Raw genomic sequence first — 13,025 nt, forward strand, 5'->3', positions numbered from 1 at the left:
AATTTTTGGTGTGCACTATTATTTTCCAAATAAGTTGTCAGTTTCTTTCTGATCATTTGGAGTGATTTATTAAAGAGGCATCTGTTAGCTCACAACAATACAAAATGTTGAGAAAAGATTGCACACCTAAATACCTTTTATATGGCGTAGCATAGACTCATATATAGACCATTATATAGTACCAGTTTGGGACATAAATAAATGTTAAATATTCAGATACTAGAAATTTTGGTCCTGTGACATCTTTTAGTAAATCTTAAATTGTTGTATGGCTTTTTAAGGAAGAAGTATCAATGAAAATATTGTTTTGTAGATGAAAAGTGGTTAAAAATGCTCATATGAATTAAAATTAATTAATATGAATTATTAAATTATTCAAAAAATTAATATGTGATGAATAAACCAAAAAAATCACTCTTACAAAATCAGAATTGCTGGAAATATCATAAATTAAAATTTTGGGGGACCATGTAAAAATATTGCTGAAGATTTAATAATTTAAATTTTGCTATGTACAAAATCATGTCAAGTTTTTTAATACAGATTTCTAGGAGATACTTATTACATTAAAAAAAAACTGCATTGAGAACATTAGTTTCAAATTACTTTTTCCAAAAGTGCTGAAATTTAATATTTTGAAAATTCAGTTTTATATCACTTTTAAATCTGCATTATTTTCTTCAGATAAATAGTGTTAAGTTATGTAATTCAGGTTCTCCTCTATCTTCCCTCCTTCCCTAAAAAATAAATTCTTTAATGGGATAAGAAATGATTCAGAGCTTTTTTCATAGTAGGTTCATATGAACATTTAAATTTCTTATATTTTCTAATAGTTGTAATCAAAATTGGCATAGTAAAAAAAAAAAAAAAAAAAAAAAAAAAATTGTAAGCTTGTATTTATAGTTTGGCTTAAATTACTGCTTCAAATATCTGATAGATTCTGAAATTTGATCCATTACTTTTAGTAATTCATATTTAAAGCTTATGTTAAGGAATGTTGCTCATTAAGCAGTTTATTGTTTTCAAAAATTTATCTATAAAAGAAATTTTCTTCATAGTCATAGAAGCAAGTGATGCTATAATCATGTGAGAGAAATTAGTTGTTCTTGTTGTGTTATAATGTTAGATAAAAAAATACTTGATACTTAGGTATCAAGAACTAACTGTAGAATAGCAACAGCTGAGGCAAGAATAGCTGTTACTGCAGCATCTTTAGAGGATTATGGTATGAAGCCATTTGAGCTGAATTTGTGCAAAAAAATGGGAAAACTTCTACATGTAACGGAAAATATTTAGCTACTTGTTAAAAAATGTTTACATGAATAGGTAGCAGGGTGAATGAAAAATGTCTGTGTAGGTCACCAGATCTGCAAATATGAAAAGCATTCAGCAAGCGATGATAATCTGACTGAATCTGTCTAGCCATTTGCTCTGTCAATAAGAAACTAAATTTGCAATGAGCCACTGTGTGGAATGTGCTACTCTTTGCCTTGAATAAATATCTGTATCATATCCAAGTGCAATCAATATGAAGACATTCTGTCAAATTTGTGAACAATTTAGCCAAATATTTATCCTTGCTGGAACAAGTTTCCCCAATTTACATTCAACTTGAATGTAAATGGTTTGTTGTAATAATGCTTTTAAATATGGAGCAATAATAGTTATTTGTTTCCATTGTTATCATTGTACAGCTAGTTCTTAATTCTTAGAACAAAACTGAGAAATTACTTTTTCTCCAAAATATATCAAGGCTTCTAGAGACATCCCGTACATTATTAACATTTTACATTCATTTTCTGTTACTGAACCACTAAGAATTCTTTTAATATAATCTTTTTTAACTGGCATAATACTCGTAGTTTTATTATTCAAAATTTAGTTTCTGATTTTATTATTGAATGAAACTGTCATATATGCACTTGTATAAAGTATTTTAATTATTATATTAAAAAATTGTCAAATGGTGTGAATTATATGCTAGTAAAATTATGTATATGAAATACGATTATTTGAAACTGTATAATTTTAATAGTATATTGAATCTTTCAAAAGAACAATTATATACAATCCAGATGTGTTCAAATGTATTGTTATTAATGTGAGCAAAATATCACATTAATAATCACATATATGAACATCTTAACAACCACATATTTGAAAATTAAAAAATCTTTTTTAAGATTAGCATGGCCAATAATTCATTACAACTTTTTCTGCAATATTTAGTGCTTTCTCATGAATATTTATGCTTAATTAATATCACTATTGTTTTAATAAATATTTATGACTAAATACGACTATATTTATCATGGCTATTAAAACATACAGAAGAATTAGAAATTTTCTATGTATTACAGCTTGACTGCTTTGAACAGTAAAGATAAATGATATGGACCCTAATAATGTTAGAATCTGAACATTTATTACTGATAATATATAAAACTATCCTTTAAAGAGTTTTAATTTAAATGAATGTTTTCTTGCAGTATGATATGCCAGTACTGTTTTCTGCTCTAATGATAGATACACCACCTGACATCATTGAAGCCCTTTTGCCAAAAGGCAAACCTCAGTTAGAAGATATGTTATGCAAAATCTTATATAGGGTAATTTTAATTTTTCTGCTAAGGTAATTTTAACTGTTTATAATTAATGTATGTTATTATCAATTTTTATTTACGATGTGTTAAAAGTTTTGTGCAATGTTCTGAATTAAGATGAGATAACTATATAGGTTAAGTTTGAAGCAGTAAAGATAAATATGCAAAATTTTCAAGTTACCATTGTAGCTGTGATTAATTACTTTGAACAGTATAGCAGTTCCAGTTAAATGTTTAAAATTTTTATAAAAGAGCCCCTCATTTAGCATAAGTTAATAAGAGGGAAATAATATACTTTTATAATTATGATGCAAAAGAGTCAAAAATTCTACGTTTAAACATTAGAAAAAATAATAAGACATCAAAAGTAAATGTAAGACATCAAAAGCAGTCTTAAAACAGTGTGAAGAGCACAGATATGTTGATATATATTAAAATTTTGGAAAAGAGGTCTGAAGAAAAAGTGAAAAAAATATGAAAATGCTTAAATAGAAGTTTGTTCAAAAGGCAAACATTGTTGAGAACATTTCAAACCATTAAGTTGTTCAAAAACTGAGGATATTAAAATAAACTATACATGAGATTAAGAACAATTTGGATGTAAAATCTTGTAACAGAAAAAGAAATTCAAAATAGAAAAACAAAAAGAAAAAATTCAAGCAAAAAAAAATTGTTTAAAAATTTAATAGCAATTGATTTCTTCTGAAAGTGGGCAGAAATTCATCATAGGTGATGAGTTATATTTTATGTTTAGTTGTTATCTAAATGGGACCACCAGCAACTGAGCACTAAAGTCGCTGAACACTGGTAGCTCGGCCTAAAATTCGAATCCCGATGAATAGACTGACTGCATGGCCATTTTCATGGTTTTCCCCTCATGTAGCATGTATAGAAGCCAGTTTCCTGTGGAAAGTCCTCACTGAAGACACCTCTTCCCTTAGGCAGATAGCAACTGAAAGTACTGTAATCAAATAAAACCAGATTAAGGCCAAATTCTAATCTCAGTAGTAACACTAAGTATTATCATTAGACATTCCTTATTTTTTTATATGTGCCCTTTAGGATAAAAATTAAAGAAAATTTGAAAAAAAAAATGGAGGGGATGATATGAGATGTCATATATGAAGAAGGTAATATTTCTAAACCGGTCTAAACCAGTTTTTTGCTAAAAGATGCTAATGATTATACTTATTTAAACTAGCATATTAAAAATGGTTTGATTCCTCCAATCAATTAATGTCATCAAAAGAAAGATATTTTATTTTGAATGGATTCAGCTACCAGCTTTTATTTGAAAGATTTTGATTTGAAATATTTGAACACCAAGAAAATTAACTTTCTGTCTAAATCAACTATTTCATTGTATCTCAAATTGGATTATTGAAAGGTTTTAGGGCATTATAAAATCAAGTACTCCAGTAAGAAAAAGAGTGCTATAAACTTTACTGAGTTCTAGATGATTAACCTTTGACCATGATGCTTTATTAGAAACAGAAAAGAAACCTGTAAACTTACCTGTGTTCTAGAGGATTAACCTTTGACAGTAATGCTTTGTTAGAAACTGACTTCAAGTCAGTTTCTAACAAAGCAGTGAAAGCGAGTTAGAGTAAATCTTTGTGAAATGTGTGTGGGGGGGATACACTGAAATATAATTGTGTGCATAAAAAAAGAATTAATTAAATAGTATTTTAAGATTTTATTTTCTATGAATTATGATATTAACTTAAAGATGTCAACTTTGTCCCATTCATATTTAGAATGCTCTTTGAATTTATTGCAGGTATTATAATAAGAAAAGAATTACAGTATTCATGTGGTGACTTATTTGAGAAATGCTTTGTTATATATTTATTGCGGATATTATGAGAAAAGAAACTGCATACTTTTTTATATGTGTGCAGGGTAAAACAGTCTTAGAAGTTGCTCTGGAGCAAAATGTTAGTATACAAATTTTCAACATACTGATTGACAGAAGTGGACCATTATTACTTTCTGAAAGAAATCAGGTAAGATTGGAATTTAAAGTATGTCTTTTTATGCTGTTTCATTTCATTAATATTGAATTTTGATACATGATTTTCATATTTTTTGTAAAATTAATTAGAAATTTTTCATTCTGTTCTGCAAGTTGGCCTTTAATTTCTTTTCATGTTCACGTAATGCAACCCTTATCTTTAATAAATAGTTTTACATGCAAGTTATTATAGTTGACCATTCAAGTGGAATCTTATTGAATTAAACATGGGAATGTTCATTTAACTCCCAGGCTGTTTTTTTTTTTTTTCCAATTATTGAAGGAGCTTAAAATCTAATTTAATCTGTTGTTACCTGCAGTGTAATCTTCTTTTCTATACTTCATCCAGTTTGGGTGCCATTCTCCAAAACAACACTGCAATAATTATTTTGGAATGCTGTTGAGCTTCATAGTTATATTTTCTTTAATGCCATGGAATCTTTCATTTTTAAGATAACTTTAAACATGGGAAGCAGGAAGAAATTACAAAGTAAGAGATAATTTGGTGCCTTTTTTTTTTTTTTTTTTTTCTTTTCCAAATATTCTGATGTGTTGACATAGCTGTTTCCATTATTCCACATTTTGGGCCATTTTCTACCAACAGCATTCCACTACACACTGTGATACATTCCTGTAAAGCTCTGTACTCTGAATTGGAAACACAGATTTGTGATACACTAGAGCAGTGGTCTGAAACTGGCAACTCACAGGCCAAATGCAGATTCTGAAGCAATTTCATGTGGCATGCAAATACATTTCAATTAAGTATTTGTTGCAAAATCTTCAAGATTTTGGCTATTTAAAGACCGAGTTTACATTATTTTCATTACCATTAAAAATGATAATGAATAATGCATGTGAAATTCTATAAAAGAAGCTAATTAATTTACAGTGTTATGTAAATCTTATTCAAAAATTAGAAGTAGCAGATTTTTAACTCTTATTCATAGTAAAAAATAAATGCACTGTATTCTGAATTTTAATATGAGTTTATTCTATTATGAGTTATGACTAAGAATAATCACTATATTTGGATATACATTTATATGAGAACAACTTTTTTTGTTCTGTTGAAAATCAATAATAACAAAAGAACCCGATTGACTGTTGGGCATCTACAATCTGTGATGAAGATAATTTCTAGTAATTTCTTTCGAAGATTACAAAGTTTATCAGAATTAAAATGCCATCAAGCTGTAGTTTTGAAATGCAGAAGCTATAATTATTTGCTTACAAACATATGTATTTTTATTTATGCACCAAAGAACAATTTTATAAATAAGAGAAAGAGACTAAGTTGTCATTATTTACTCTCAAGTTTTGTCCCACTTGGAAAGTTTTCATAATTTGTGTATTTTTAGCTTAAATTAAAGTTATTTAATGATTAATGAAACATGTTAGAATTATTTGAAATAAATGTAAATCTGAAAATTTAATACATCTGTCAATATACATTTGAATTATAATGTGTAACTAACAAAAATACCAAACTGTAGATTTCAATAGAAAAAATATAAAATTATAATTTTTGTCTTTGAGATTATTATTAAAATTATTTATTTTTTATTTTAAAACTTTTTTATTTTGTTAATAAAAAAATCTTCATTTTGTTATGTTAAAAAAAATTTGGCCCTTCAGTTGTTTTCAGATTGTTCATTTGGCCTGCATATAATTTGAGTCTGAGTTGTGGCATTGTGAAGAAACTCTATCAGTGTGAGAATAAACTTAGCTGGCCTTTTTTAGTCTTGGAGATCCATAAGTTTTTCATGTGATGGCATTTACTTCATCTTAAGATTGTATCCATAAATCAATTATTTATATTTTGTGAAAGTGCTGGACAAGAATGTAGAGCTCCTGGTAACTGTTTCATGAAGTTCTATGCAAATGGTCAAATTACTGTACTTTTGATCCTCTGTGAAAAGCTAGAAAAAAAATGTTGCTGACAATAAACCTAATCCTTACGTCTTCTCATGAAATATACAGATATGAGTGAACTGAAATGTAGTTTCTTTTAATTGATTGTTACTTTTTTATAATTAATTTTGAGATATTTCTTATAATTGACAATTGTTATCTTTTTATTGACTGTTGACTGAAATGCTGTTTCTTTTAACTTCATATTTTGTGGAAAGACTTGAAGAATGTTTTACAAAATCAAAATTTCATAGGTCTCCTAAAGTTGTAAGGATGTTAAACAATTTTTCAAAATGATTGACTTCAGTAATTTTTTCGTCATTCCAGCTGATGGAATGGTTGGGAAGAGGCAGGTCATTCTCTGAACTGGGTCTTTTTTGAAGAAGGAAGATACCCAAAATGTTGTAGTGTAGTTGATTCACTAAGTGCTGTCTTCAACATCTCATAAATCCTTGTAAACTGATTTTCCCAGCTATGAAATCAGTACAGATGAACCCTGTTGTAATGAACCTATCTTATAAGAAATGAAACTTTTGGTTCCATCCAGTTTCTGTTCACTTAATGTTATTTTATACTGTTATAGCAAACCTGTGAGAGATAAAAATCAGATATACTATATTGTATTAATATCTTCAATTGAAACTTTTTGTATTTTTTATATTTTTCCAGAATTTTTATAAATTTTAACAAAAAATTACAAATTTTAAAATCATCCATATTTAGGATATTAGTATCCACATTCCATCTGTAAAAAAATAGACCTTTATATAATTTTTCTTTTATCTTCACCCCTACATTTTTCTATCTTCTAAACAAAAGCTATGAGCTAGAAGTGTGGCACCTAACTTGAATAAGGATAGAGTAAAACCATATGTTGTGCATCAGCGGTCTCAAACTCAAATTACATGCACAACCTGAAAACAGCTGCCAAGCTATGTGCATGACCTAAAAGCAGCAGGGTGGCAGATATTTTTATCAAAATTTTAAATAAACTAAATTTTAACTTAATTTCAAATTTCACTAAATATTTATCAAAGCATTCATAACAAATAATAATCCAAAGAAAAATTCAAGTTTATCGTGGTTATTTTCTATCTGTAACAAACTTCTGTTGGTTACATTTCGTAATTCATATGTGCTAACAGCTACATATTAAATATTTGGATTGACATTTATTTCAAATAATTCTAATATGTTGAAGTAACCACTAAATAACTTACTGTAAAAATAAGCTTAAAATTAACAAATTATGAAAACTCATCAATTTTTCGCAGAATACTTCCCCAATGGAACAAAACCTGAAAATAAAGATCTACAACCTGTTCTCTTTTCTTTATGAATTAAATTTTTTATCCACACATGTAAAAATTGCATATGATTGTATGTACAGTCATACAATTCCTTTACTTTTTAATACAGTTTGACACCTGATAGTGTTTTGAGTTTGAAAACATTTGTAGACTTACAGAAAAATTATTGGAAACTATCTTCATCCCGAATGGTAGACGCTTATTGGTCAATCAGGCCCTTTTGTTAGACTTATTAATTTCAAACAACTAGTGACTGACTTAAGGAAAGTAAAATTTCCTACTCATTGGAGGGACAGACACACCAGAATATGGAAGTTTTATCAACTTTTAGCCAACAAATAAATTTATTGATTGTACCTACACCCTACCTTAGTCGAGTCATGCAATCTGGCATGTAAGCATACAAAGTCTATAATTTTTTTCATTAAACTGACATTGTAAATCTATCCATTCTATTTCATTTTCATTCACTAGCAATCAGGCATATAAATGCAATTCATATGTTTCTAATGTTTCTTTTGCAGGTTTGTCAGAGCATTGTTATATATGCATTTCGTATGTAATTTTTTCTGTGAGCCAGCACTAGCTTCGAACTCAATTGGAGTGTAAAAACTGGTGAAATGTTTTTTAGTGCTTTTCTATTTTCTTAATAAACATTGCATTGCAATCTACTGCCCAATGAATTTATGCTATGATTTAATCTATAAGCACTAACGTAAATGTATAAAATTTCTTTGGGGCCGCATGTGGCCTGCAGACCACCAGTTTGAGACCACTTGTGTACGTGACCATTAAACCAAGAAGTGTGAATGAGTTTCCTAATTCCATTCAAATTCTTTGATTGAGCTGCTAGAATTAATGTTCAAGGCTAATGCTATAATGTATAAGGTATTTCTCCTGCCTTCTTAGCATGCTTTCATGGTGTAATGGTCAGCATGTTTGGCATGCATTCCAGAAGTCCCTGGTTCGAGTCCTGGTGAGGGCATTGCTTATTTTTCACTTCTTCTGCTTCCAAAATAACCTAATGTCTCTACATTGGCACCTGAACTAAAAAAGGTGGTGGATGATGATTCTTCACCACCAGGTGAATTTTTGGCGATTGAGTCCCCTAATCCCCAGTCACCCTTTAAAAGGGAGAGTATATAAGGTTGTAAGGATTATTTTAATTTCTTTAACAGTTAAGTTTTGAGTTACTTTCCTGTCTTCAAGAATTTCAACTTACAACTTCCGGTCAGAATGTACATTGGTTATCATAAATTAAGGAAAAATCACAAAAATCACGATTACTGAAAAAATTACATGTAGAATTTTATGAAACTTACCCACAATATGCAACACATAGTAAGGTATCAAATAACATAAAAAGAAATTACCAGACAATTATGGTAGTAAAGAAATTAGCACATGTATAAAATGAACAAATTGAAGATGTCAGTTTGCTATAGTAAAAGTACCTTCAGTATGGAATACAATCGCCTCTAGAAGTAATACAGCACATTCAGTGATGTGTGATGCTTTCAATTATGCAATCTATCAGTTCTATAGGAAGCGAGAGCCATTGCTTTTGCAAAGCAGTTGCAAGCTCGGCAAGGATATGAGGGGGCAGATTGAAAGCAGCTAGATGTCTCCCTAAAGCATCCCAAACGTGCTCGATAGGATTCAAGTCCGGGGATCGAATCTGCAGTTGGTATATCATATGAAAAAGCCGAAACTCCTTAATTTCTGCCTATTGAAAAATATTGGATTTGAGGAACATGTTGGGAAAAGTAGAGCACATGGATGTTGAAGAAGCATTGCTGTAATGGTTTGCATTCATAATCTGTTAACATCTGAAATGCTTCAGAAAAAGGCCAATGAATCTGTGGAAAAAATGAAAAAAACAACTACTAATAACATATTTAATATCTGCATTTAAATCTAAACGTATTTTTTTAATTAAATTTATTATTTACTTCTTTTGATGATGTGTTAATATTAGTTAGTTTATTTATTTATTTTTTAAATTCATCATTCAGTTACATGTTTTGTGAAATAATCCATTTTTCTTATCAGATCGAATATAGCAAACCAAACTTCCCTTGAAGTTTGTTATAATGGGTTTGACTGTATATATCTATATCTTATATATATTGTTATCCCTGCCCTTTTAGATCTGCCTTTTCATGCTATTACAATTTTACTCACATCACCTCGATACTTTGGTCCCTCATAGAGCGTTGACTAAGGCCACCTTAGCAATCATGTCATCTTCAGGTGTTGGTACATGTATTGGCAATATTACTTCAGTTTTTAATGAAAGAGTTAAAAAAAAATCAGTAGCTGAAACAAATGTGAAAGGGAAACAAAGGCTATATATAGAGCCATTCATTTCAATTTTATATTCTTCCTGCCATTTATTATTTTGAATAAATGCTGTATAATTTTCATGTATAAAAAATAACAAATTTTTTTTATTCTTCTTATCCTATTCTATATTGTATTAATGAATATTTAATATCAAGTTTTAATGAAAGTTTCCTGCCACCTCAAATATCATTTGTGCAAACATTTTGCGTTGGCGTTTTTAATCATATTTTGTCAAATAATTTTTGGCATTTGAAAGATACTTGCTTTAGAATACTGAGTTGTGAAATTTATAAAAAAATATTGTTATTATTAAGTACAAGGTGCATGAAATGGAACTATTGCAGCTACCAGATTAGAACCATCATTTACATCCAGCTCTGTTGCGAAAAGTCAGTTACAGAATGTCACCAAATCATGTGCACACCTTTAGGTACTAATGTTGTATCATATACACTGTGAAAGTTTGGTACTGAAAGTTCAAAAATAAGGACTATGATATTTAAAAAGCAGAGCACTCTGCCCGACCCACTGATGTTCATGATACCCGCCAGCAAGAACTTATGGAAGAAGATCGGTTGAGATTTTGCTAAGAAGTTAGACATTAGTGCCATGTCCATTATGCATTGTATAAACTTGACATACAACTTGAATTGCTTAGTGCCACATGAGCTGACTCAAGCAGGTAAGGATATACGTGTTTGGGCTTGCACTTATCTGCTCGATCATCAATGCAAGGTCAAAGTTCAGGACTGCATTGTCACTTCTGATGAAAAGTGAATTTACTTCAACAACACATGCCGGAAAGGGGGTTGGTCTGCACCTGGTGAGTCAGTTGGCAGAGTTGCAAAGTGCAGTTTGACTTTAAAAAAAAAATCATGCTTTGCATCTGGTGGGATTGCCATAAAGAGTATCTGGGAAAAGGTAAAACCCTCGACAGTAAGGTGTGCAGAGAGATGGTAGTCCATCTTGACCCTGCTATCAAGGAAAAACTTCGAACTGAGTTCCGGTGTGAAAAGGTAATGTTTGGCCAAGATAATGCAAGACACATGTGTCTGCATTCACTGGCTGGACTCTGTACGGACTGGAAAGAAATCTTTTGCTACAGCCACCATATAGTTCCGATATCGCTCCTACTACCTTTTTTCACACTTGCAGCTACATCTTGCTGGTGTGATGTTCCATTCTGCACAGGACGTCTGAAATGAGGTTAATCTGTTTTTGGACTCGCAGCCACCAAGTTTCTGGGCTGAAGGCTTTAAAAAAAAACTATTAAAACATTGGTAGAAAATCATAAAGTTGGGTGTTGATCATAAACCTGCACTAAAGATACTGATTTCATGTTTAGTTTTTCTTATAACTTTATTAAGAACCTTTTTTGGTGGAAAATTTTCATTACAATCTGATATTATACAATTACAGGTATTATATAATAATTATTAATTTTTTCTGTCATTGTTAGTTCAATCAAACCATCAAAGATTTGGCTATTCTGAATAATCAAAAGCAATATGTTGAAGCTATAAATCAGGTAACATTTTTATCTTCTTTTCCTTTAAAATAGTTAAAATCATCTCAGCTGTTAGTCATTGTTATTTTTGATAAATTTATTTATGAACATTTTTCTTGACACATCAGAGTAAATACACTGCTGGCCACCCAAATTGCAACACCAAGAAAGATAAGAGATATCACAACAAAATTTATTTAGTAGATAACATGTTGACCAAGTATCAAATGATTAAATTTATAGACTTCTGTGAAGTGTGGCTCCTTCCAGAATTAGTAGGCAGAGTAGCCACCATTGTTGAAGATCACTGCTGCCACACGCCTCGTCATTGATTCAAAGAGACTTTGGATGTGTTTTTGTCACACAACAGACCAAGCAGCTTCCACATGTTGCCAAAGTGGATCTGGTGTGGCAGTTTGGGATGTAATCTGGGTCAATCGTTCAGCAATCATGGACCACATGTTTTCTGTTGACGAAAGATCTGGCCAGGGAAGCAATTAAATCTGGCGATTGACGAAGAACCCTTGGGACAATGCGTGCCTTGTGTGGTCGTGCATTATCCTGTTGAAATATGGCTGTGGGCAAGCCCTGAAGGTAAGGAAGGACAAATGGCTCCAACACCTCTGAGATGTAGCCCTGGCTGTTTAAAGTATGGCATTGCATATTAGAGGAGTGTGAGAGTGATATACAATACCGCCCCATGCCATAATACCCAGTGCAGGACCAGTGTGGTGGTGCATAATGCAGCTATTCAGCATCCTCTCTCCACGGTGTCTCAAGACTCGAATCCAACCATCGTGGTGTTGCAGATAGAAGCGTGACTCGTCAGTAAAGAAAATTTCATTTCATTCTGCTGTCCACATCTTTCTTTCATCGCACCATTTGCAGTGGAGACGTCTGTGGTTCTGCGTTAAGGGTAGACGAAGCAATGGATGTCTTGCGGACAAACCACTCTGTTGTAAATGGTGTTGAATGGTATGCACAGACACTGGATGATGTGTTAAAGACTGAATGTGCTGTGGTATGGTTCGTGATGTGACTGAGCGATCCATCGCTGTCATGCACACAATGTTCCTGTCATCACGTGAAGTGGTGCACTGAGATGGATGCGATCGAACACGTCGGTTTGTCGTACCCTCCTCCATCCAACGGTCACATATCCACATTACAATTGTTTGGTTTCATCCAACACGACTACCGATTTCCTTGAAAGATAATCCACACTCTCGGTATGCTACTATCCTTCCTCTGTCGAACTCGGATACTTGATGAAACAATGATTGATGTTTACTACAAAACATAATTGATCGTTTTTTTTTTTTTTTTTTTTG

At 31.1% G+C, this 13,025-nt stretch overlaps 1 protein-coding gene across 11 annotated transcripts in view; it reads left to right on the forward strand.

Annotated features, from left to right (window-relative positions):
- The window catches only part of LOC118183972 (uncharacterized), a 105,158-nt gene that overhangs the window by 47,136 nt on the left and 44,997 nt on the right, over nucleotides 1–13,025 (forward strand). For all 11 annotated transcript variants that reach the window (XM_085813233.1, XM_085813232.1, XM_085813234.1 and 8 more), the window contains 3 exons: nucleotides 2,490–2,609; nucleotides 4,505–4,609; nucleotides 11,647–11,715. In XM_085813233.1, the coding sequence (XP_085669359.1) occupies nucleotides 2,490–2,609; nucleotides 4,505–4,609; nucleotides 11,647–11,715 (294 nt within the window). The remainder of the gene's footprint in view (nucleotides 1–2,489; nucleotides 2,610–4,504; nucleotides 4,610–11,646; nucleotides 11,716–13,025) is intronic.

This window comes from Stegodyphus dumicola, chromosome 3 (assembly GCF_044657685.1).
Source record: "Stegodyphus dumicola isolate Sdum_Otavi_A_Nest chromosome 3, ASM4465768v1".
Classification (NCBI taxonomy): domain Eukaryota; kingdom Metazoa; phylum Arthropoda; class Arachnida; order Araneae; family Eresidae; genus Stegodyphus; species Stegodyphus dumicola.